Source organism: Rhinolophus hipposideros (genome assembly GCF_964194185.1).
Source record: "Rhinolophus hipposideros genome assembly, chromosome: 6".
NCBI lineage: Eukaryota > Metazoa > Chordata > Mammalia > Chiroptera > Rhinolophidae > Rhinolophus > Rhinolophus hipposideros.
Window position 1 is genome coordinate 100,934,879 of NC_138052.1, and position 26,255 is coordinate 100,961,133.

Genomic DNA, 26,255 nt, shown 5'->3' on the forward strand with positions numbered 1-26,255 from the left:
GGTCACAATGGTCACCCCGAGAGTTGGCAGCTGAGGGCTTGGATGCAGACGTACCTGGAGGGAAGAGGCCTCACCCCCGGGCGATGTGAAGTGCTCAGAGGCTCCCGGCCCTCTGAGGCCACAGCCTATCTCCTTGGCCCAGAGCTGCTCTGTTCTTGGCCGTCTTGGGCCTCTGCTCATGTGCCCTGCCTCCAAGGTCCTGGTTATAGCCCCCACTGGCCACCCCTTTGGAGAATCCAAAGCCAGCCTGCTATGGCAGTGGCACCTGGAGGGCCAGGGCATACCCTGCCCAGGGGAGCCCTGGGGCACCCGGCAGCTTATCAGGGAGCTGCCCTCACCATCTCCCACCCAGCCAGCCCATGAGCCAGCATCGTCTCACTCACCCTGGGGCAGCATGGCCCCCCATCTGAGACGCTAGCTGCTGTCACACCCCCTACTCCCCAATCCCTAGGCACACTGTCCCCTTCCCTCCCAGCTCTTCGCCTCTTCACTGAGAGCCCTGGCCTTCCAGGCCTCCCCCCTCCACTCCACACGATCGCCAGGCCCCCCCACGCACCCTGACCTCTCCCTGTTCACACTCCCACTGACCCCTCAGCCCTCAGACGTGACTCATCTGCCAATCAAGCCAGTGGACTCTGGGGTCCTCTGTTCTGTCTCTGGTGCTCTTTGCATCTGCTGCCCTTCGAATGGTGGTGTCCCCTCTGCAGACCCACTCCTGCCTCTTCCTGTCCTGTCCATGCAGGGTCCCGCCTGCCCCAGCACAGCCCCACTGTCAGCTCTGCACCGTGTTCCAGGTCCCAGCTGGGGAGGGAGTTCACCGCTCCACCCAGCCCTCCATTCCCCATTTGTCACCAAGGCCTCTTTGTTCCATCTTCCTGTTTCTTGAACTGGGCCCCACCTTCCCTCCTGGCCACTCAACAGAGTGAGTGAACAGTCACCTTCCTGGGCAGTCAGGCCAAAGCCCCTCCCAGGCTATGCGCCAAGGCTGGGCCAGCACGGCCGACCGAGCAGCTGGTGGGGAAGGTCTGGAAGGAGACTGCATTTCATTCTCTGAGCAAACACTTGGAGGGAAGGACGTCCTGTAACATCAGTGATCTGAGTGTTTCTGCACATTTACACGTGACTGTTTCCAAAGCTGGGAGCCCGGTAGTACCTTCATTGGACCCCATCCTCTGGCTTCGCGATGCTCTTCCCATGTTGACCTTCTGTCAAGTGCTGCGTGTGGTCGGTCCCATGGTGCTCCCCACTGAGCTGGGCGCTCCTCTTCCTCCTGTCATGAATCATGCTGGAACACAAGTCTGGAAACACACTGTGCTTCCTGGACTTCTCAGGCTTTGTGCCTGTTCTGTCTCAAACTTTGAGACATTCATTTCACAGTAAATTTACTGAAACTTAAGAAAATGCTTGTCATGTGTCAGGCTTTTGTGAACACACTGCTGTAGTCAGTATGTCAGTCAAGACAGGGCCCTGACTACTAGGATCCAGTGTAGGGCGCGGGCCCCTCCCCACATAACCCTCCTCCCACCCAGAGCAGCCACCACCTCGGCCTCTAAAGCCAGGCTGGAACAGTGGAACCCAGTGTGACCGTGAGCTTGACTGGTGCTGCTGTCACTGCCATGCTGGCCGCGGTGCAGGGCTGCCTGAATGAAGACACCACCACTGGCCCCCACTGCCTGCTGCTGCCTCCCTCACCCCACTGGCCTCTTCAGCTTTTTCTGACATGAGGGTGACCCCTCCCCATTGTAGCTCAGCACTTGCTGGGTGCTGGGAGACTTCCCCGGGAATGCCACCCAGGTCTGCGGTAGAGGGAATTCAGGCAGAATCCCGAGCAAGGATGTGGCAGGGCGCTGCTTGACAGCGAGGACACCATCACCCAATGGTGACAGCAGTCTGGGCCAGGCAGCCAGCCAGCTGTGACCACTGCTGGCCTCACACCGCACCGCAGCTCCTGCATGGCAGGCTGTTAAAATGGGGCTGAGAACGACATGCCAGCTGGGAGAAGCACACCGAAGTCCACCACCATCTATAGATGTCCAGGGACCCCTCACTGGCAGCGTGAAAACACCCCCATTTCCCAGGACCAGGGAAACATGTGTGGCGTGATTAAATGAGCCCCAGCGTAACACATCTGGTTTTGGGTTTTATTTAGAATTTGTAAAATTCCAGTGTCATCCATATTCATGAGTCTTTATACATGTTTGCACATACTCTCCAAATTCCAAAATTAAGGCCAAGGGATGGCTGGTAACTTGACACACGTGATAGGGAGGACAGTCAACAGGAGAAAACGCACGCATGCTCCAGCCCCCTGAGGGCTCTCCCAGGGACTGAGGGGCCCTGGGCAGGCACCTCAGCCTTCACTAACACCACCTGAACAGCTCAGGAAAGAGCAGCTGCATTGGTAACACTTAGCGACAAACACCAATGTGCAAACAGCGGCTGTGAGAATAGACAGTTTACCTTCGGGGGAGGGTGGGGCCCCATGTGGTAGAGAAGACAAAGGCAGATACCTGAGGGCCCACAGGGCGATGGGGGCGAAACTCCGTGGTCACCAGGAAAAGCTCCCACACTCCTGCTGAGAAGGGGTCGCCAGCACCTTGCCCTTGAGGCTTCCCAGGTGGCAGCAGTTTCCTGGAGAAAGGCAGACAGTGCCTTGCCTTCTCGCTCCTGGCCTCCATCGACGACCTACGTAATTTGGGGTCCCGCAGCCTATTTGGTGAAGCAAATGTTCTTTCCCATCCCCATTTATCATTCCTATAGAGGGGCACATGTAGGGCTGTTCAGGCTAATGGGAGCTCGGAGGCCATTAATATTACACTCATGTTAACCAGTTCTTGGTCTAGTCGGGAATTTCGGCCTCAAGGTTGCCAAACTGAGTTATTAAACCGAGTGAAAAACTCTGGGGTGGGAATGGCAAAGGAATACTGAGCACCGCCGGGGAAGGGCTTCTCTAGGAACTCCATAACCTGTCTGGGATGGCTCATCACCTCCACGGGCGCACAGGTGGGGACAGGGAGACCAGACCTCCTAGAAACAGGCCGCCTGTGGTGCTCAGAGCACCACACGGAGGGGCCCTGTGCTGCCCGGGGACAGAGACACCTTGGCTCGCCCGGAATTACCTACCACACCTGAGAAAAGCAGATGCCCTCACCAGCACCCGGTCCTCTAGTCCAGGCTGAGTGACAGTCTCTCCCCAGCCCAGGACCACGAAGCCTGCCTCTGGAGGCCAGCTCCCAGGGGTCTGCACAGCCCCCGAGCATATGTCAAGAAGACAGCCCACTGAGGGGAGTGATGTGTGCACTCCCCACTCAGGACAGGCCCACTGGCCACTGACCACCTGTGGGGGAGGGAAGGAGGGAGTGAGGAGGGAGGGAGCAGCGAACACATGACCACAGGAAACGTCAGATCAAGAGGCTGGGCACCGAGGGAGGCACTACCCTGAGCATGTCACAACCACACGGGCTGAGGTAGAAGGAAGGAAGGGGTGGGCCTGAGGAAGCCCAACATGGTGGAACCAGTCGGCTGTTACCCAGAGCAAGGGCCCTGGTGGAGGGGAAGTGGCTGCCCCACCTCTCCTCTGCAGGCCAGCCCTCTCCCATCCCCACATCCCTCTGGGCACACCGGGCCACCATGCACCCAGATGGTGGACCTCCAGCCCCACCTTGAGATCTCGCTCACCAGCGCCTATAGTGCAGGGCAGACACACTTGGAACCCATGTCACCCTTCTGCCCCCCAACCCCCAGGTCCACTGAGGGTCGGGGCGCTCCCAGCGTGCACAGCGTGTCTCCCTCCCCCCTGTGCTCTGGGCTAAGTGTACTTTTAGGCAGCTGGAAGGAGGGAAAGGAAGAGGGCAAACATTTTGGCTTTTATAAAGTCAAGGAATTTATTTCCTGAGGTCATGACACAGGAAGTAGACTCAGCCACAGCCGTGGAGCTCTCTGAGTGGAGGCCAGAGCCTTACTGACATGCTGGGTGGACCAGACGCTGACGGCGCCACGTCGAGGACATGTGATTGTTCACAGCAGGAGGGCTGTCCCAGAGTGCAGGTGTCGGGTCCTGAGCTCACGCCCTGAGCTGGCCAAGCCCAGGAACCGGCCACACACGACGCTGGGTGGCCTGCCTTCACTGCGAGACCTCAGGGAGGGGGAGCGTCAACAATTTATGGAGGGTTCAGCCGCTGGGTCAGATTGAGACAAACCATTGTGTGGCGGGGTTTGGGTCAGCAGGCTGGAGAGGTTTCTGTTTTTTGATCATTATCGTTTGGGGCCCCAAGGGAGGGTCTTCGGGGCCACCTGAGCCCCAAAGCTGGGAAATTCCTCAGAGCTGCTCATATCAGGAGCCTGGGGGGACAGAAAGGGCACCGCTTCAGTAAGGGGGTTGCACTCAAGCAGCTCCAAAATGACCCCGACCCTCAGCCACTGGGCCTGTCCAGGCGAGGCTGGTGTGGCAGGCTCCCCACCTCACGGGCATGGGGGCACCCAGGACAAGCCTCACCTTCTCACTGCTGCTGGCAGTCCAGGGAGCGTCCCGCACCACGAAGCCCTTGGACGGCGCCCTGGACTCCTCGTGGGCGGGGGGCTTCATGTACACCTGCAGCACCTCACTGTCCACAACGTCGGCCAGCTGCAGGCACAGGGGGTGTCAGGCCACAGTGCCCGCGGGCCTACCAGGCACACCTGGGGCTTGCCCGCGCCCACCGTGCTGTAACCCCAGGACTCACGTATTCTTCCTCCAGGTTCAGGACGTGGTCGATGGCCTCTTCCACATTCTCTGGGAGCCCCGTAACGGTGACGCAGTTGGGGTCTGGGGCCCCGCTCTGCGGGAAGCGAATGTCTACCTGGAAGGAGCACACACAGCACCTCAGCTGGCTGAGCCCCCATCCGCCAGCTTTGGACTAACTGGCCACCATGCCATGTGGCTGAAACAGTGAACTTCTCCTTTTCTCCCCTTGAGTTAATGAAAATGTACAGATCTGGGCTCGTGGCTGTTTCCTCGTTATCATGACACGCAGCCCAGTGCCCGCGGGAGCTCCTTGTTTACAGATGGCAAAGGGGGTGGCCCCTCTGAGGTGTGGAACCCACTGGGGACTTGAGCAGGGCACTGCCAACGGCATCCACACACACACAGCTGTGACCCTCCTCGGCCTCACTGCCTCAGGACGAGCACCTGAGCCTCGGACATCGGCGCTTTCAGAGCCCAGGGGGTCAGTGCGTGCTTAGCAGCTGAGGCAGAAGACTGGAGGCCCAAGTGGTCCCCACTTCCCACCCGTCACCTGCCCACGTGGGAAGAAGCAACCCGACAGGGCAGGAAGCAGATACTATCTGCGCCGCAGCCAGCACGCCCTTCACGATGTGGCTAGACACTCACCTTAAATTCATCCATGATCTTGCGAATGGCTTTGCCACGCGCGCCAATGATCCGGGCATGAACACGGTGGTCTAGCGCGACGTCCTCAGAAACCATCTGCTCGAGCTCACCCACAATTTTCAGTATAGCGTCCCGGGCAGCTTCGGTGTTCTTTTCGTACCCTGTGATGGTGATTTGGTCCTGGGGCTGAGACAGAAGAATCCAGTCACAAAGGAAATGCCTTCGGGACTCCTGACTAGAAGGGGTGCACAGGGGCTCGGGGCGCTGGATGCAGGGCGAAGTGAGGCAGGCCTCACCTTCAGGGGCAAACAGATCCACTCAGGAGAGAAAGAAATACCAGGAGTCCAACTGAAAACAACAGGTTAACGATGCCCATTTAGCTCCTGACCCCTCCCAAGACCCGCTGAAAAGGCAGTCACACACAGGGAGGGAGAGAGCACCTACCCACGAACATGACAGGAAGACACTGCCTGGCAAGTGAGGGGTCCGCATCAGGGAAGGTCCCCTCGGGCCCCTCGTCTGGAGACCGAATGACCTGGAAGGTCCAGACGCCGTGGCCAGCACGCCACACCTACAGTGCACCCGGGCCCCGGGCCTCCCTCCAATCATACAAAGGTACAGGAGAGTGCCCCGGATGTGAAGAGTGAACAGAACAAATGGAGTCTTCAAGGCACAGAAAAGGAAACTTGACAATGAAATAACCTTAAACCATTATTCTTCAGGACATGAGAAAATATTATACCCTCAAAAAAAGAACAGAAGACAATGTAAAAGGATGAGAGAATAAGAATAAATACCTGGAATAAAAGAAAAGAGCAGGCACTTAAAGAGACCCACCCCAGGGAGAAGCAAGAGAAAGCCCAGGGGACTCAGAGTGGCACCACCAAGCACCTCCTGTCAGGGTGAAGCAAATGCAGAAGCCGCAGGAGGCCCGACATAACCCTGGCCTAGAACTCCCCCATCGGCCGGTGAGGGACCGGTAAAGGCCATGGCGGGCACAGGACGGATTGCAAACGAAGCATGCTTCTCACGGGATATTAGTAGTCTAAACAGTAAATAATTACTAAAAAACTACTAATTGTATGGGAAATTTGAAGGAAGTACACAGAAGAGAAAGTGAGGGATTTAAGAGAGCTAAGGTCTCAAGATGATTAAGTCTGCGGTACAGAAATATCCTTCAGAAACAGCTAAACAGGAGGTGGCGCTGTGAAGACCGCCCTTGGGGAGGGCTCAGGACCAGGGAGCAGGGAGGATGCTTGTTTCCTGAAAGACCCAGGATATGCAAGGCTAGGGTGAGCAGGCAGGCAGGCAGCCCCCACAACAGTGACGCAGGCTTGGGAAGGCGCAGTGCGCCAGTCTGCAGAGGCCTTGTCAGGTACGCTGGCCGCAAGGTTCTTATGGAGCATTTCTAGGTGCTGTGCTGCGTACGAGACTGCAGAAGAGCCAGGACAGACCGGGCTCCCACTGTGTGCAAAGCCATGCTGGAGGATGGCCCACCTACCAGAGGTAGGGCCAAGGGGCATTACGTCCAAGAGGTAAAACAGACAGCAAGGCTGTATGATGGGCTGGGTGGTGCACAGAGAGGGGCATCGGGTTCCTGAGAGCAGCAGCTGGCAGGCACCGGCCTGGTGTACCCAGCTCGGCAGGGAGGCCCTGGCCTCCACTGTGAGGAGACTGACATGCGACACAGAGAGCGGTTGGAGGGTGCACATTTGCAGGGCTCCACCGTTGAGGACAACTGTGTGAGAAGGGCCCAGCCAGAGCACCAGCTGGCTGCCGGGAGCGACGAGGGCACACCCTGCTGCACAGGTGAGCAGGTGGGCACAGGAAAAGTGCCCCCAGTCCACACAGCAACACAACCATGTCAGAGTAACCTCACCCAGCCGGCACGGGCCAAGACGGGGCCCAAAGCCTGAGCCAAACCCTGATTCTTGAAGCCTCGCTGAATCCTGCCCTCTCCACCACCCATCTGGCACAAGTTTGCCTGGCCACTGTCCCCAGGTCAGGATAAAGGTCCCCAGAGTGCGTCAATGGGGTGTCTGCCTGCGTGGTCTTCCTTACCTGGTTCCCATCATCCTTATCAGGGAACTGGATGTTGACGTCATGCTCCAAGCGGATCTGGGTAATCACCGCCCCCTTCCTCCCAATAATTTTGGGGTGGTATTTGGGGTCAACGGTGACGCTCAGCTTAAAACTCCTTAAAGCCTACAGATACGAAACGAGAATGAGGCAAAGGGTCCAATACTTCAGTCTTCACCTTCAACAGCACATGCATCCAAGGGCCCGACTCCAACCTGGACCTGGAAGGCACCCTGTTACCTCGGCAACAAAACCAGACATGGCCTGTCGGTTAGCCTCTGCGCCATGTTCCATTACTGCTACTAATGAGACCCAGAGGCTCTGCCCACTCCACAGCCAAGTCTGCAGGCCTTTCAGAGGACCTGCAAGACCAGGTGTAACTGGCCTTGCTGCCTGCTCGCCGTGACAGCGCGGCTCCACTCTCCTAACTCGGGAAACAGGTCTGAGGAGGAAGCCTAAAAATGGGCTGGGCCTGGCAGGCTTGGGGCGCAGAAGCAGGCTAAAAAAAAAGAGGAACAGAAGTGCTATGGGACAGACACAGCCCGGGACGTCTGTGGCCAGGGCACAGGACAGACTCGGAGGCCGACATGGAAACACAATCAGAGTGGCGGGGCCTATGAGCTGGGTGCCATCACCGGCCAAGCCCCATAGTCCACAAGGTGCTTCAAATCCCAGGACACCTGCCTTGCCACCGTCACTCGGGCCTTCAAAGGCCAGCTCTACTGACAGGCGACGCGGGGCCCTCACCCACTCCACAGTGAGGCCGTGGAGCAGGAAGTCGACGGGGGCCTGACGTGTGCCTTAGACCGCACAGCACATGCGTGGTGGTCTCTATGGGCAACAGCTCACCTTCCCTGTAGGGCTGAGGGCTCCACATCTCCAGGATTCCCTTTGAAGAAGCCGCTAGCTTTATCCCTGCTCCTAACCGCTGCCGAAGGGCCGCCCCTCAGCAGGATCTCCACGCTGACTGCCTGGTCGGGGACCCAGTCCACCTCCAGCCACCGGTTACCTGGTGGCACCAGGGCCGGCTGCCGGACCTCTCAGAAGCCCCGCCGGGCACTCACCCGGTCCTCCTGCTCCGCCTGCAGCTCCCTCACGCGCTCCAGCAGCCCGGCCTTGGCCCGATCCAAGTTTGCAGCGAGGCCTGTGATGGCGATGATGTCGGACTGCAGCTCAGGGGCTGGGACGTGGATATTCACCTACGTGGAGACGGGAGCCCTCAGGACAGGAATGTGTCTATTGGCCCTCACCGAGGGTGAACTTGGAAGTCATCAGCAGTGGCCTGTCTGGCCCATTTGACCAGGGACACCCCTGCAGGCTCGGGACAAGGAGGGTGAAAGTGTCCACCCCTGCAGGAAGAGAGCTGCTGCAGATGAAAAGCAGGAGGAAGGCGCCTCCGCTAAGGGAGGGTGGGCAGGACCTCGCGCCCCAAGGGGCTGCATCCATCCATCCACTCCCAGCAGCACCTGTGACAGAGCTCACGCCCCACATCCGGTCTCCAGGGAAAAGGCCTGCAAGACCGCGTCACCTCGAACTCGTCCATCATCCTGCGGATCCCGCTCCCCTTCTGCCCGATGATGTACCGGTGAAGGTCAAAGGGCACATCCACCTCGATGGTGACAGGGACCAGCGCCTGCAGAAGATGGTTAGAGAGTCAGGCCTGAGAACAGCGGGCAGGGACGCCATGGGCCCAGCAACAGGTCTTCATGGGACACAGGGAAAAGAGCGTTGTGGGAATTAGTGTGCGCCCAGAACCTTCCACACTGTTCCACCTGAGAATGCCACTAACTCAATAGAAACACATGGGAAAAGGACGGAAGCCAGTGTTTCAGTTAATGCCAGCAGAGCGAACTTCCAAGCCCTGGCGCCAAGTCTCTGTGGCAGGGCCCTGCACAAGCCAACAACAAAACCAAAGAAACCCTGGAAAAACAGGGCGTGAGGCCCATGGGGAAGTAGGGGGCTCTGATGCAGAGGCTCACCCTGGCTCCCAGCCTCACTGAAGTCAAGAACGGACTGTGGCCCAAGCCCATGCAGGTCACCGAGATGATGACAACGGGATACGGGCACTGCTCTGTCCCCACCCCAGCCCTGACCGCATTTAATCCTGTGCTGTGTGGTCATCTTGGTTCTTGTTTGTCCCTCCACTCCAAGGCAACACGATGCTGTCCAGTGTCGTCGCATTTAGGACACGCCCACCATGGAAGTGGCACTCTAAGTACTCACTCCGAAAGGACTCAGCCTTATAAGTCTGAGGTAGGTCTGGACAGCCCTGCTTCAGAGGGGGACACAGCCTGGAGGTCACATTCACCCACCAGCTGTGTTCTCTCCACGACCCCTAGGCCTGTAGGCCGAGCGCTCCGGGGTGAGGACGAAAGTGACTGACTAAAGCCACTCCTCTGCTGCCAGCCACTATGGCAACGTCATTCAGGCCACGCCTGCCCCAGGGAGGGGACAGGGCCGCACATACCTCGAGGGCTTCCTTGGCGGCCTCACACTTTTCCTTCCGGCCAGAGATGATGATGATGTCACACCTTCTTGGAGAGCCAGGGTCGCCCTCTCTCCCCTCCCCGGCATCGTCACCGTTCTCCTGTACGGCTGGCTGTGCACTGTGAACTACGGGGAAAGAGAAGAGGCCATGGGCACAGGCCTGGACGGGGCGGGCACTACTGCTTTCAAGTGTGGCCGTGAGCTCTGCACCCTGCTCCCTGACCTTGAACATGGAACTAACTACCTCAAAGGATAAAGTGAGAAACATGAGCTGGTGTGTAGGAAGAGCCACAAGTGGGGCCCACTGTGTTTGGGAGGGAAGGATGGACATTCTGACGGCCCAGGAGACATGGCGCTGGGAGCAAGCGGCCAGGGGATGGGAGGTGAGGGTGCTTGAGACTCAGGAGGGACAAGGTAAGGCTGCACCAGCTTCTCATGCCAGGAAGGAAGCAAGCACCCAGAATGAAGAGACATGAAATAGGACACAGAAGCCACTGGTGGGGCTCGCGTGGGCCACACTGGGGACTAGGTGCGCAGCAAAATGAACACCAAAACCACATTCCTAGGGTGAGAATCCAGGAATCCGTATGACAGAAATAAGTGCATAGGCACGACTGCCTAAAGCTGTCCCGATCCTGGATTACAACTGGGGAAAGAGGGAACGTTCCAGATCTTCTTCCCAACAATGTTTCCAGTTTGGCTCAAACTCAAAAATTCTCAAAAAAAACATTAGGAAAAGAGGCAGGCTCTACAGGACGCTTTTAAAACTGGCCCAATTTGAACGCCAACTATGAATTCAGTAACAGTACCACACAACTCAATTTTCAGATTCTGATGAACATGCTGTGGTTATCTCAAACGACATAAGCGTGTCTCCTTCTTCTCAGAAGGAAATAACCACTATGGATGACAGACGGGTCATCCATACACTCAAACGATTCAGAAAAAACCGTGTGTATGTGTTTGTGTAAAAACTAGTGAGTTTGGATGAGTATACAGGATTGATCTTCATGCAATTCTGAGCAATTTTTCTTTGTGTGAAATTACATCAAAATTAAAAAATATTCAAATGTGCAACGCATGACGTTATGATTTAACTGGTTTTCTACTCAAAACAGCCTGTTTTCCAAGAAACGGGTGTTCAAGGGCACTGCCAGCTGCACAGAGGCCAGAGGCCATGGAGGGCCTTTGGCAGCTGCAAGTCTGCCAGCCAGACCCAACGGCCAACTAAGACGAGTCAACAGAAGGCAGAACACGCTCTTCGTGTCAGTGTAAGAAAGAGCAGGACGTACAGAGCTTGGTGTGAGACCACAGCCAGATCCTCATGGGGCCATGGCCCATAGAGGAGCGGGGCTGGGGGCAGTGAGGCCTGTGCTGTGGACAAGATGGGTGCAACCTCGTCACATCCGCTTTCAGAAGCTCTGTGAGCAGCAGCACTGAACACAGGGCTTCCCCTGCGTGCTCTCCTATGGCCTTGTCACCAGCTGCGAGCCTCCAGGACACCTGCAGGGCACCTCATTACCCTGCAGCAACGGATGCTGCGCTGCTGGGAGAGCAGGTGAGCCCGAGCCTCTGGCGGCCCCCAGGACACCTGACAGGGTTCTAGCACCGCAGCCGGTGGGAAAGCCCTTCACCGGGACACATGGCAGCCACCTCGCCCCAGGCTGGGACCATTCTCCCACCTCTGCTTCCCACCCAGCACAGAGCACACCGCGGGGACCCACCTGGGTTTTCCTCTCTGTCTGGGAATTTAATCTGAACATTATAGTCCCGTGTGATCTGCTGGATTCTGGAGCCTTTGGGGCCCATGACAGACCGATGGAATTTCTGGGGTATGGTGCACTCTATGGTCACCTGGGCTTCCTGGGAGGGGCAGAGTGAGAAGAACAAAAAGAAAAGCGAAGGTTAACCACTGATGCTTCCTCAGGTTCACACCATCTTCTTTTCAGACCTGCAGAGCCACTCCCAAGCGCACAGGCACCCCCTTTTCCCAAGGTGATTCGGGAGCTCAATGTTCCATGGGGTAGAGGGAGGAGGGCCATGGGGCAGGGCCAAAGGGAAGCGTCTTTCTGAGGTGCTTCCCCCCAAAGATAAAGAACGATAATCAATGACTTGTCCGTATGAAACTGCCCTGGACACTGCTGACACCCAGAAGCGGAACGTAACGACACCCGGTTTCTGTATACACAAGGTGGGGGGCCCTCAAACAGCAGGCAGGTGGCCCCACTGGTCTCAGGTGACAGGGCATTCGGATGCTGTGGCTCTGACTCAACAAGGAGTCAGGCTTGGTTACCAGAAAGTACCTCCAAGGGCACTCAGGAGGGCAATGCTCTCCAAAGGCGGGTTTAGAAAGACAAGCGTGTTTACATGACTTTTCTATGGAGTCGCTCTGCTCTGACCCTTTCCCCCAATCTGTTTGCTTCCCTTTGGAGAAAAGGACGAGACAAGGAAGCTGGTTCCTTGTACTCACTGTACTTTCATAAAATTGCAAAGGGAGCTGCTTCTCAGAGGCAGCAGTCCCACCCACCATCAGGAAGGAGGCCAGGCAGTGCCTCCCAACCAGCTGGGCTGAGGACCCCATGGGCCGCGCAGGCGCCTACCAGGTCCTCAATGATCTCCTGGATGCGCTTCTTGGCAGCCTCCACACAGTCCTTGGCACCCTTGAGGGTGACTTTGTCGCTCTGTGTGCCGGACCGCGGGAAGCTCACCATCACCCCACCATACTCTTCCGCGATCTCCCGTAAGACCTGGCCTCTTCGGATAACGAAATGACGGTGGTGCTTGGGGTCCACCAACATGCAGTCTTCAACCACGTTGTCCTGCGGCGTGGAGACAGGAAAAGGGATCTCGAGACCCTGCCCGCCGCCCCGCACAACGGGCCCAGGACCCAGGCGCCTACCAGGTTCTGGATGAGGGCCTGCAGCTCCCGCTGGGCCTCCCTGACGGCGTCCTCTTTCCCCACGATGGTGATCAGGTCCTGATCCTTGTCCTCGGCCGTTGGGAATATGACGCGGGCTCCCGTGGTGTCACGCACCTTGCGGATTTTGCCACCCCCTTTGCCAATGAGGAACTTGTGGTACTCCGGCTTGGCGCGGATATCAACGGTGAAACTCTTGGTTTGCTGTGGAGACCAACCCACATACGCTGGCCTGATGCCACCTGCTTGGGCCTGGAGCAGGTGAACAGGCGGGCCTAGGGGACAACAGTGTGTGGTGAAGCTAACCTCACACTGTCACCAATGTGCCCCTGAATGGGACTAATTAAGCCTCACCAAAACAAACGATGTCCTGGCTACCCAGACAGGCTGTCCTTGTACTTCCTTCTACCGTGATAAGAGATGCCAGTACAGTTCAGAGCATGTGGACACAGAGCCTTACTGCTGCCATGTACCAGCTGTGACTGAACCTCTGCAAGCGGCCCTCCACCTGCCAGGTAATGGGGGAGTGCGGCCATGTGCTATGGGGACGGGGGTGCACCTGCACAGCACTGCGGGCCCTGCTCCCAAGCATGGGCACTCCCACTGCTCCCCACACACGCAGAGTGCACCCCATCTAGTCCTCCCCCTGCTCGTACCCTAGGGGAGCCCACACAGAGCCAGCAACGCCCCAATCTCAAACTGAGAGAGACATGAGCCAACCACGGCCCTCATCTGACACCAAGAAAGCAGGGCGCAGGACAGACCCCGACACAGGGACCTCGTGGCAGATGCCAACTCCTCTGGCAGAGTCACCTGGAGAGCACACTCTTGCAGGCTGACTCAGACCCACACAGTGCACTCTTTCTCTTTCCTCTGGTCCTAGAACTGGGCCCACAATGAAGTAGGAACACAGGAAAAGGAGGTCTGCTAGCATGTAATCAGTAAACAACTGAGTTTTTTATCTTTTAAGTGCCGATTTCACAAACACCACCGAGGGACTCTCCTATCATTCAGACAGACCTTCGCGAACAGCAGCGCTGTTAAAAAGCTAACGAGTTAGATGGGCCCCGTCCAGCAACACAGTAAAGGAAATACATCCTAACTAAGTGGGGCTCACCCCCAAATGCAAGGCTGGTGAAACATTAAAAAAGAAAAATCAATCTAATATATATACCAAAAAGAGAAACCATGTCATCATGCCGATAAATGCAAAAAACCAACCAAACAAAAAACCCTGATGAGATCCAATACCCATCTCCCCAAATGCTCTCAGTAAACGTGGGATAGAAGGGAGCATCCGTCCTGTTAAGAGCATCTGCAAAAGACCGGCTGCTCACTGCACTGACATGGTGACAGGCTCAGTACTTCCCAAGTTCACCCACAAAGCAAGGCCATCTGCTCTCACCACTGCTGTCAGCACACTGGAGGCCCAGGCAACGCGGGAAGGCGAGACACATGTGGTGTACAATCAGAAAGAGATGCACCATCCACTCACAGGTGCTGTGTTTTCCATAAAATAAAACTCACAAGAATCCTCAAAAAAAGCTACTGGAACTATCAGAGTGAGCTTTAGACCAGACACGTAAAACAAGGCCAACACATGAAAATCAAATACGCTTCCAATACCACAATAACTTCAACAAAAGACATCAATTGACCAAAATGAACAAGGTCTGTATGCTAAAAACTATAAAACAGCAGTCGATGAGAAGCCAGACTTTAAAAACTGGCACACAGAGAGTAGCAGATTCAAACTGCAATCTCAGTACTCCCCAGTTCAATCTTTAGCTTCAACATACTGTATTTTGCCGTGTATAATGCATACTTTTCTGCTCAAATTTGTGAGGGAAAAATAACGATGCGCATTACACATGGGTAATATTAATTCTGTATCTATGTTTTTAATTCTTTTACTTATGCTTATGAGTTAAAAGAGATGAATAATGATCTCTAAAAGAAATCAATAACGATATCTGTATGCAAAATAATACTCTGGAATACAATAATCGGTTTTTAACTTACGATGAACTTGCAAGGAGGAGGAGGCTCTTGGCCTTCTAGGATGCGTAAACATCGTAAATTTGTTACCAGTACATAAAATTTCTTGTACCTTGTATTTGTTCTTGTGATTTGTAATTATTCGTAAAATTTCTTGTACCATAATGTTAAAAACTAAATGCTGAAATTCCTTTATGCCAAATAAAGTACCTACATACAAACAACTAAAAATCTGAATTAAAAAAATTAAAATGCAATATTCTTTACCCTTGAAGTCTGGGTCAAAAACGTGGGTGTGCATTATGCCCAGCAAAATATGGTAATTCTAATCAAAATCTAAGCAGGATTTTCTCCCTCAAGAAACAGAGAAGCTGGTTCCCAAGTGCTTTTGGAAAGGCAAGCATCTAGAACAGTCAGAGCACAAAGCTGAAGGGCTAGCCAATAGCCTAGAGAGCCAGCCATTCCCACCTGTGGGGCTGCAGGGATGGAACAGAGTGCAGAGACAGACCTGCAGGTGGACTGTGACAAAGGTGATTCACTGAAGAATTTGGGGGACTGGAGGGGGGTTGGTCAAAACATTTTTATTGCAGTAGAGATCACACAATTACATGTTTGTAAAAAGTCACAACTACATACTAAGAAAAATGGATTTTACTTTATATACATCATACTTTTGCTACATCGTATACGTGGGCATTTGACCAGGAAAGGCCCTTCGGTAATGGCAAAAATTAAAGAGACAAAGGTCTTCGAAGTTTTCAGGTCTGCCCCAAGGGCACTTGGAGCCTTCCACCGGGAAGAACAAGGACACCTCCTGCGGAACAAACATGCTGACCCCTCCCGGATGGCGCTTACCTTCTCCTCTGCCAGGTGTAACAGCTGCTTCTTGGCCTTGTCCACATCCGAGGCAGGACCCCTGATGACAACAGTGTCGCTTCCGGAACCTTCCACCGGGAAGTGAATGTGGACACCCCCACACTCCTCCATGATGGAGCGGATCAGGCGGCCCTTGGCGCCAATGAGGGAGTTGTGCAGCTTTGCTGGGATCGAGACCTCCACCTCGGCTATGTTGGCCTGGAAGCACACATGCACGAGGACATTTTGGGTGACAAGTAAGGGCTAGAGAAGGGTTAAGCTACAGCCTGTTACATGTTCAACATAGGAGAACATGCCTGCTGAAGAGGGGCCTATGACACGCGGAGGTGCGTGTGTAAGGGCCACACACACGGTGTAGAAGGGGAGCCATGGTATCAGACGTAAAACAGCACTTTGCCTGTCAGCCCTTCTCTGCTGCGACCAAGATGCGTACGGGTCAAGCTTTCTTGTTAAAGCCCCATAAGCAGAGATTCTGCCTCCAGAGACTGGATTTTCCTCCCACATGAAATAATGGTGTTCAAGATATGGTGGACAGGCAGCAAGCAAGGTGAGCCTCTGACTGCCCCCTGGTTGAGCTCGTGTGTCAAAGCCCAAGAAAGAGAGCGTGGAGAGAGGCTCCCATGTGGACACACGGAGGGTGACTGCCTGGGTCAGGGCGAGAACTACCCAGAGGAGTAGGGTCACGAGACCCACAGCTCCGTCGGCCATCCCACTTGGGGCCCTGGACTAACAAGCACCACCCATACTCACACCGAACAAGCCTTAAACGCAAGCCAAAAAGGAGCCAACTGTAGTGAAGTAACTTTAAGCACAAAGACATTTACAGGAAGACAAAACTAGCATCCACCCAGGTCAACTTCATAACATCTGGCCTAATAAAAAAAAATACTGGACATGCAAATGGACAGAAAAAAGCAGCCCACACTAGGATAAAACGATAGAAAACCACCAGGAACGACACAGATGTCAGAAACGTCAGGCGAAGGACACAAACAGGTATTTTCACTATACTGCACATGAGCAAGAAGCCAAAGGAAAAGACTGAACACGTCAAGTATAAATACAGCAAATTCAAATTGAACTTTTAGAGGCAAAAACAGTATCTGAAATGAAAAATATACTATATGGGATGACAGGCAGATTAGACATTGCAGAAAATTAATGAATTAAAAGAAACTCAGGAAAGAAAAAATACACCCCCCACCCCCAGCATAAACAGTGTCAGTGAATGGTGGGACAATTTCAGGCTGCCTTGATGCTCAGTAATTGGAGTCCCTGAAGGGGAGGACAGAAAAAACTGTTAAGAAGTAACGACCCAAACTTTTCCAAATTTGATGACAACTGTAAACTCACATATCCAAGAATTTCAATATAAACTTCAATCAAAGAAACATAAAGAAACATAAGTCTGTGTGGACGAGCAAAGCTAAGGGTAACACCAGATGTCTCGCCAGCAACAACCCAAAGCATCAAAAGGAAAAGCACCAGTCTGAGCACATGGAGCCACAGGAATCTCAGGCTGGTGGGGATGCAAACTGGTGAGCCACTTGGGAAGACAGTCGGGTGGTTTTTTACAAAATTAAACATACTCTCACCCAAAGCTCTACAACAAAGTGAAAGAAGCCAATCTGAAAAGGCTACACATCAAGATTCCAACTCCTTGACATTTTGGAAAAGGCTAACACTATAGAGACAGTAAAAAGATCAGCGGTTGGGGAGAGGTGAGAAGGGATGAACAGGGAGAGTACAGAAGATACACATACATGGGTAAATATATAAGAATTTTTTATTACTTAAATCTCCTTAAACAATAATTGGGTGTTTACACAAAAAGGCTGTTGATATATTTGGGGTTTGTAACACGTGCAAGTAACCGGCACGATCGTAGAGCACAGAGGCTGGGGGCCAGGGGAACGAAAGGAATGAAACTACACTGCTGGTATAGTCACTTGAAGGGAGGCTCTAAGCTGAAGATGTACACTAAAAACCCAAAGCAACCACTACAATAAAACAGTTACATCTGATAAGCCAAAAACAAAGATCTAAAAGGAATGAAATATTCAACCCAAAAGAAGACAGAAAAAGGGGAACAAAGTGGATGGGACAAAAAGAAAACCAAGAGTGAGACGTAGCTTTAAAACCACTGTACAATACGACCACAGTAGGTGACCAGGGGCTGGGTGGGGGGTGGGGCGTTATTAATGTCTAATGGGTGCAGTTTGGGAAGATGACCAAGTCCTGGAGACTCCTGGTGGCGACGGCCGTACGCAAATGTACTTCACACCACTGAACTGTCCACTTACAATGGTTAAGATGGTGCACTTTATATTTTATCAAATTTAACAATGAAAACATTAATCACAATAGATGTAATTACACTGAGTGTATGTGATAATATATGTAATAATGTAAGTATATAACCACCAATGTAATTGAATGCAAACACCTCAATTTAACAGGCAGAGGTTGTCAGGCTGAAGAAAAAGCAAACTGCCTTAAAGAAACCCACTTAAATATAAAAGTAGATTTCAGAGCAAAAAAGACAACCGGGGGAAAAAAGAGGTCATCTTGTAAGAACACAAATTACGTATATTAGGAATGACAGAGATGACACTACAGATAGTAAAAAGACAATATGGGAATATTATGAAAAGCTTTATGCCAATAAATTCGACAACGTACATAAAATAGGAACCTCTTAAAAGATACAAACCACCAAAGCCCGCACAAAAGGGGGCGTGATCTACGCTTGGAGTGAAATACAACCCAGCAATAAAAAAATGAAGTATATTAACCACTGCGCTGTACATCTGAAACTAATAAAGTAATACTGAATGTCAACTCTAATTAAAAAATATATATATTCATGGATGTAAAGTACAGCATAGGGAACAGTCAATGGTGTTATAGTAACTATGTATGGTGCCAGAGGGGTAGTAGACTTGGGGGGTTATCACTTTGTGAGGGGTCTAAACGTCTAATCGTTGTTGACTGTACACCTAAAATTAAAAAATCCATCCTAAAAAAAAAAAACTAAGCTCAGATACAGAGAACAAACTGGTGGTTGCCGCCGGGAATGGGGGCGGGCGAACTGAGTGAAGGGGGTCAAAAGGTACAAACTTCCAGTTAAAACATAACTCCTGGGGTGCCAGTGTACTATAGAGACACCACACGGTGACAGGGCTACAGCCAATGACCCTGGATTGTGTATTTCAAAGTTGCAAAGAGAGATACCTGAAACATTCTTATCACACGAAAAACAAGCTGTACTGTGTGGCGGTGACTTAATTAGCCTCATCATGGTGGTCATTTCACAAGATACACAAATATCAAATCAGAACACTGAAGCCTTGAAACTAATGTAACGTATGTCAATTGTGTTTCAATTAAAGAATGAAGTATTGATACACGACAACATGGATGAATCTCAAAATAATTATACAAAGTAAGAGCAGCTTGACCCAAGACAGAAGAAACCATGATTTTCGTAACAATGTAGAAAATCCAAAGTGATCTCCTGTGGCAAAGCAGGTAAGGGTCTGGGGGGACGTGGGCAGTGGGGGAGAGAGGAGCGAAGCAGGTGTTAAAAGGACACAAGTCCATTTTCTCAATCGCGGAGGTGATCCCATGGACGTATACAACTGCACACTTTAAACATGTGCAGTTTCTCACACGTTCCTTTTTCAAAAACTGGGGAAAAAATGTTGTAAGACCTTCAGGGTGTAATGATCTCCGAGCACCCGAGTCAATGCTTCTGCTCAGCACTGCCGGTAAGCACCTGTGAACCAGCAGCGGGAAGCCGGTGGCAGGGTGCCCCGACGTCGCTTCTGCTTGCTGAGGAGCGAAGAGTGCTGGGCCCATAGGCCTGAACCCCAGGCTAGAACTCTTGGGGCTGGAGAGACACGACAATAGGGCCTACAGTGCGTGCCTCGCCCCACAGCCCCCGTTTCCTTACCAGGTCTTTCTGGATGGACAGGATGCGACTCCGGGCAGCCTCACAGTTGGCTCGCTTGCCTGTGATGATGATGGTCTCTGAATTGCTGTTCTCTGCTGGAAGGTCAATCTTGGTGTTGCTTTCTTCCCGGATCTATGAGGAGAGAAGCAACCGTGAGGACTGACTACCAGGTGAGACCCTTGCAATCTGCAGCCGGAAAGGTGCAGGGCTTTGGGGGGGGAGAGTGGGGACAGGGCAAGAAGAGCCAGGATCCAGGGGACAAGCTGGCTGGTCACCTTTTTAATGTTTGCGCCTCCTTTACCAATGATGTTCTTGTGAAACTGTTTGAAGATCGGAACAGAGATCGAGTAGCTATTTTCCACCTTAAGAACAAGAGATGCACAATGACCACGCATGGCGGAGCAGGAGGTACCCTCCCAGCCCCGAGGGCAGCGCGGAACCACGGGGCCCTGCTTTGAAACAGATGTCCATCCTACTGTCTGGCCTTCGGAGGTGTGTCACGAGCACGGGTGAGACAACTGTCCAACAACTGACCGACCCGGCACGTCACAGGCGGACGGATGCCAAGTCCCCTTTTATGAAAAGCGGCATGCTGCAGAAGCAGCGATCTGTTAGTGCATGCCCACAATCCAGGCGCCATCACGTCTGGCCAGGGGTCCTCAACCAATGCTCCAGGTTAAGATGGAGGCCCTGCCACACTCAGGACGAGAGCTGCTGAGGACTGACAGGCCAGGACTCCAGGCTTCTGAGAAGTGAGCTCAGAACACCCCCAGAAGCTGCTCCCGTCAGGACACCAGCGTTCCAGGGCACACAGACGAGCCCAGCGCTGGGAAGCCCTCCCTGCCCCCCGTCTCCAGGGGCCACAGGCTACGTGTGAGCCGTTAAGGAGGTGTAGAGAGCACAGGCCACCTGCCGCCTGCCCACCCACCACCCACTTCCCTTTCCAGATTTGAGACGACACATCAGTCAACGGCCCCTCACACTACTTGTGCCGGTCTCCCCGGACTGGATGGACAGCTTCTCTAGGTACCTGAAGATCCCTCAAAGAAACAAAGTGACGTGGCATGGGAAAAAGAGGGTCTCCCCACTGCAATGCCATAGAACACTCAAGACATGACAACTTCTGCCATCTAAACATTAGGTTGAGAGATGGCGTCACTACTGTGACGGGACGGCAGACCCATCCAGCACCCAAGCATGCACCACGAAGCAGGTGTTCTGGTTGCACCCCCCGACCCTCCAACACTGTCACCCAACAAAGAATGGAAAATGTCCCCTACCAAATCTGCCACCATCTTCTGCATGTACTTTGTGCATTTTTCCACCTCATTCTTGGGCCCTCTGAGTTGGACAATATCACTTTTTTGTGCTGGGTCTGGGAAGTTGATGATAACCTAAAATAAATCATCAGGAGACCAGGTTCGATGACTGGTAAGAAACCCAATACCGAACACTGCCCAGTGCCAGTCCAATGACTCCCAGGGGCTGGGGATACCAGGGCCGTCACCTCGGGGAACTTGTCGCGAATCTCCCGAATGCGCTCGCCCTTCTGCCCGATGATTGTGCGGTGGAACCTCTGCTCGATGATGAGGTCCCTGGTGCGCTCATTCTCCTGAAACAGTGACGTGGGGGACGTCATCACATGCAAGGTGGGAGATGCCCCACGCAGCAGCTTGGGTCTCTGGCCAGAAGACACCTGCTCTGTGCCACAACCATCACACTGCACATCACACCGGGCACAGGTCACTCTCCTGAACAGGGTCCAAGGACACAACTGAGGAGGACCCTCCAACCAAAGTGCTACCATAGTAGACAATTACCAAAGTAGGTCACTTAGTGGCTGTGTTTTAATTACAACTAGACGCTGAGGCCGGCGCGGTGCAGAGCAGGAGTGACCCTCCTGAACACGAGGAGGCCTGGACGACTCCTCTCCCTGGGAGGGTGACTAAGAAAACGGCTCAGCACAGGGCACGGAACACACGGTGCCTCATGTCCCCAGAGGCCCATTAAATGTCAGAGGAACACAAAGGACCAAGCAGAGGTGGAGGGCAGGGAGACAAGCCGCCAACCAACCAAACACATTAGAGAATTCTAGGAGATGTTTGGATTGGATTGACATCACTTCACAGAGAAACGAGGGTTCAGGAATTTAGCAACAAAAGCCTCCAGAGCAAGGAGGCTGGACGGTTTCGTCCTAGACGGTCAGGACGAAACTGGCTGACGAAGGGCAGAACCCGTGGCACTCGGCTGAGGAGCGAGCTCGGGGACAGCCAGAGGGTAGTGCTGTGCCCTGGGTCTGACGTGTCGGCCCTGAACGGTATTGGGGCGAGAGTGAAGGGACTGCCTGGGGTGAAGGACAGCAGACCCCAGGGCTGTGCTGCGCCAGCCTGGGCTTTCCTAAATGTGCACATGTGCACTCCCGCAGTATGGGGCTCACGGGTGGGGGTTCAGGGGCCCTGACATGCAGCTGAGTCATGGGCAGCCCAACCCAGGGCAGCTCAGTAGGGCAGTCTGGGGAGTAGGGCACAAGGCCCACTGCTCAGCCCCTCGCACATCTGCACATAACCGCCCAGCAGTGACTGTCCACCTTGGCCACACAGGAGAGTCACCTGGTGCCTTCCCAGTCCCTGGGTGAGTGCTCAGGCCTCATGGACTTCAGGCTTTGGCCAGGGCTGCGCGCCCTGCCCCAGAGCCCTGCTAGACTAGCACAGCCATGTGCCCAGTGCAGACCTGGTGAGCGCTGGAGAGCGCAGCCAGGAAGGCCGCTGTGCAGAGGCGCCCTGACGTGGGCCTACCATGCGCGAGGCGAGCTCCAGCAGCTCCCGCTTGGCCTGCTGCACGCCCTGCGGGTCCCCCTCGATGCGGATCAGGTTGCTCTTCTCGCTGTCCGGAGGGATACGCACCGACACCTTGTACTGGTCTTTGATCCTGTTGACTTTGGAACAGAGACACGGTTCATATGCAGATTTGACTCCACTCCACCAGTGACACTGAGGCAGAGCCCCCAAGGAACCCAATCGCCACCCAACAAGCAGAAAAGACGCGGAGGCCCCCAAAGCAACTGTCTATTCCCTAACACGAGGCAGGTCAGCTCTCCACCGGACAGACCACGCAGCACTGCACGGAGCCTGAGGGCTCGCTGCTCTGGAGAGCAGCTGGCACTCAAGACCCCAGCAGGTCTTCGAATAATGTTTTCTTATGAGGAAAAAAATCAATTCCCGGCCGGGCCACTGTCTGTGTGGAGTCTCACTTTGGCCCCATGTCTGTCTGCGTGAGTTTCCTCGGGGACTCAGGGTTCCTCCCACGTCCCCGAGATATCATGTTGGGTTAAATGGGAAATCGACGTTATCCCCGTGTGAATGCGTGTGGGTGTGAGTGGCCCTGAGCTGCCGGGAGAGGCTTAGGGCCCCCGGGGCCCTAAACTGGAGTAAGTGGGTTGGAAGAGAATTACCTTGTTCCTATTTGTCTCTCTCAAACGTATGTAGAGCTCACACTTATGTCAATGTTTAACATTAGAAGTGTTTTCTGTCTTTATTTAGAGGCTGGGTGATGTTTCTGTAACTAGAAATATGCTGTAGGGACTTAGCCTATGTTCCTATCATCGGCCTCTGGTCAAACTGGTTTCGTGAACGTCGTTTCCCTTAAAGCTACAGTTTCCAGGAACCTATTGATGACGGTGAATGACGACTCACTGTATTGAAAAGATCTCAGGTATTTCTAATGTGAAGACAAGTTTGGGAACCACAAACCAAAAAATTACTCTCTCTCTCTCTAAATAAATAAGCATCAAAAACCCTTAGAAATCAGAAGACCCCACATTGACTGAAGAGACGACCACTCTGTCCACCACCTGAGAGCCCCAGGGAGGCCATCCTGCCACCCAAACAGATGCCATCATCAGCTCAGATCCAAACTGAGCACTTCACTGTCTGAAAAAAAAAAGTGGGGTTGAAAACCCTCCTCCAGTCACCTTCTCTGGACAGAACTGAGGGCCCGTGGTCAGACCCAGTCCCCCACACCCTGGAGAAGCCTTATCTCCAGAAAGGGATCAGCATTTGGCCCACTGTGTTGTAAAGGGGAGCCACGCTCCTGAGAGGGTAGCTAAGGTAGCTGAGCGCACAGAGACAGCCACAAGCGAATGTGCTTGGGGACGGAGGTGAGGAGGTGCTGTTCCCGGGGGGCTCGTGTAGGACAACACAAGCTGAGGACTGAAGCTGGGCGTCAGGTTTTAGATTATGACAGAAAACGAGGGTTAGGAACTGAACCAGAAAACAGAACAGATATAGTTCTTGGAACCATGCTAAGTGGGTGCACGCCTCCCAGGGCGCAGAAACCAGAAATACCAGAACTGCACTTGCTTACAGGTTTTTGGTGAAGGACACACTGCAGTTAAGCACCAGAACAAACACGCGTTTATGGCGCAAGTTCAAGCAGCGAACGCCAACTGCAGCTGCGCTGTCCGTGGGAACCTCGCCCACTGTTTGCACGGCTCCCAGAACATGAGACTGACCAGGAGAGTGACACGCCTATCTACACGTGAACAAACACCGGGCTGCACAGGGCACAACCCAAAGAGGACGTGCTCACCTAGGAAAGGACCCAGGGACAGGCATGTTAGCCCTCACTTTCCACCGGACATGAAACAGGATGGTTATTTTCAGACCGGTAAACACCAAGGTATGTGAGATGGCCGTGCAGCTCAACCAAGCGAAGGAGCGGGCTTTGGAACCATCGCTGATTCAAACAGCTCACACAGCACACCGCCGATGTCCCACCTGGTGCTACCAGCCTGACACAGGTAAGCCCCACATGGAACTGACGGAGCCCTCTGCCCAACAGAATCCCTCCCTGCGTTTGACTCGGGCACAAGTCCAGAAATTTCTTAGTCGGTGGGCTCTGGGGTGACTGGGGTGCTGGGTAGTAAGGGTCACAGAAGCCTGTGCTGCATCCCCAGTAGGTCAGGCGGAAACACGAAGGACGAAATCCTGGGTGTGCCTTCACCGTGGCCCTCGTGGGTTAGGCAGGGGACTGAGCAGGTCGGTCACATTCACCTCTGGGCCAAACGGCTCCAGGCCACCACGGCCGGAGGAGAAGATGAGGACACCCAGTCAGAATCTGTGACTCTCCTCCCGGCCTAACGTGTGGCGCCGGCCCGTCCGCCCCTACCCCGCCGGGCCCACTCACTGTTGGCTCCGCTCTTCCCAATAAGGTGCCTGTGGAACTTGTGGTCGATGCTGACCTCCACGTAGTCCATCCGGTGACTCTGCAGGAGCACAGAGGGAGGGGCCCATAGCGCCAGGCACCGCGCCACGGGACGTGCCGCACAGCCAGACACACAGCCAGGACCACAGTCCAGAGGCCGGCAGCTGTCCCCTCTTCTCACCAAACTGTCGGGGACTGCTGCAAGTTCGTCCTTCTGATCCCTTTGAAAGACCCTTCTTCAAAACTAGGTCTCCTCTATCCAAGCCGCTCTGGGCCTCTGGCCAGCTTCTAACTGCCTCAGCCCGTCACTCACCGACTGGGCCACCACTGGTCTCTGTGCCCGCACATGTGAGGTCTCACTGCCCCACCCCACCGGCACGTGAAACCCTCAGAGAGGCGGGCACCTTACCAGGTCTTTCACCATGGCTTCGATCTGCTCCTGGGCCACGTTTACGTCCTCAGTGGGGCCTTCCAGGGTGATCCTGTCCTCACCCTCGGTGAACTCGATGTGCACCTGCCACAGCAGAGGAGGAAAGGGACAGTCAGGACAGAGAGGCACAGACCTCTGAGGAGCCACAGGTGCTTTCCTAGGGTGGCTGCCGGTCCCAAAGTGCTTCATGTAAGTGCACATCCACAGACACCATGAAGAGCTGGAAATGGGGGCTGAGAGACCACCCTTATTTTGATACTACATATCGTGGTCTAAACATCTCTGCCAAAATGTGAACTGCCAAGTCCTTCACACTGGCCACCAAAACCACCACCTAAAGCACATCAATACCTCCTGTTTCCCTGTATCTTTCTCACGCTTACATGCCCACTCCTATTAGGATGCATAAAGAATGAGACAGGTAACAGGGATGCAATTTTCACCCAAGTGTAGCTGCCCAAAGGTGGATCCACAGAGTTTATACCACACCAGGAAAGGCAGTAACGTGTGAGAGGGTAATAACAAGGACTGGCCCCATGAACCAGTCCATCTGTGTGAATCAGGACTTTGAACTTAGATTAGTCAAGTGACCAAAGACTACATGAGAAGCGAATTCCAAACAGAACAGAAATACAAGACGACGGACGTGTCCTCTGGCTTCCCATCCTGTTCATGTTTCCTGGGATCTACTGTCTCCTTTGCAGAACTAAGACAACCTCAAGGACACGTGGTCAGGAAGACACTTTATACAATTTCTATACAGGTTCCCAGGTGTAACCTCTAGGAAGTTAGGATGCCACAGCAGTGCAATGACATGGGTCTTACGACAGTCATCAAACCTGGCAGTACACGTTCCCTCTAGTGAAAAGGACCAAAAGAATGACAGATATTTTTTAAACACTTCCTCTGATTTTTGAAAAATGTCCAGCCTTCAAAGACACCC

The 26,255-nt window shown here is 53.7% G+C and overlaps 1 protein-coding gene across 6 annotated transcripts in view; it reads right to left on the bottom strand.

Moving 5' to 3' along the window:
• Positions 1 to 2,510: 2,510 nt before the first annotated feature.
• HDLBP (high density lipoprotein binding protein) overlaps positions 2,511 to 26,255 on the bottom strand; it is a 69,538-nt gene continuing 45,793 nt past the window's right edge. For all 6 annotated transcript variants that reach the window (XM_081052309.1, XM_081052307.1, XM_081052306.1 and 3 more), the window contains 19 exons: positions 25,292 to 25,396; positions 24,865 to 24,943; positions 22,476 to 22,615; positions 21,188 to 21,292; positions 20,961 to 21,074; positions 19,956 to 20,042; positions 19,681 to 19,812; positions 15,705 to 15,923; positions 12,834 to 13,055; positions 12,535 to 12,753; positions 11,659 to 11,797; positions 9,915 to 10,060; positions 8,976 to 9,080; positions 8,512 to 8,646; positions 7,430 to 7,573; positions 5,369 to 5,554; positions 4,722 to 4,838; positions 4,496 to 4,624; positions 2,511 to 4,341 (listed from right to left, as the gene is read on the bottom strand). In XM_081052309.1, the coding sequence (XP_080908435.1) occupies positions 4,255 to 4,341; positions 4,496 to 4,624; positions 4,722 to 4,838; positions 5,369 to 5,554; positions 7,430 to 7,573; positions 8,512 to 8,646; positions 8,976 to 9,080; positions 9,915 to 10,060; positions 11,659 to 11,797; positions 12,535 to 12,753; positions 12,834 to 13,055; positions 15,705 to 15,923; positions 19,681 to 19,812; positions 19,956 to 20,042; positions 20,961 to 21,074; positions 21,188 to 21,292; positions 22,476 to 22,615; positions 24,865 to 24,943; positions 25,292 to 25,396 (2,610 nt within the window). In that variant the 3' untranslated portion in view covers positions 2,511 to 4,254. The remainder of the gene's footprint in view (positions 4,342 to 4,495; positions 4,625 to 4,721; positions 4,839 to 5,368; positions 5,555 to 7,429; positions 7,574 to 8,511; positions 8,647 to 8,975; positions 9,081 to 9,914; positions 10,061 to 11,658; positions 11,798 to 12,534; positions 12,754 to 12,833; positions 13,056 to 15,704; positions 15,924 to 19,680; positions 19,813 to 19,955; positions 20,043 to 20,960; positions 21,075 to 21,187; positions 21,293 to 22,475; positions 22,616 to 24,864; positions 24,944 to 25,291; positions 25,397 to 26,255) is intronic.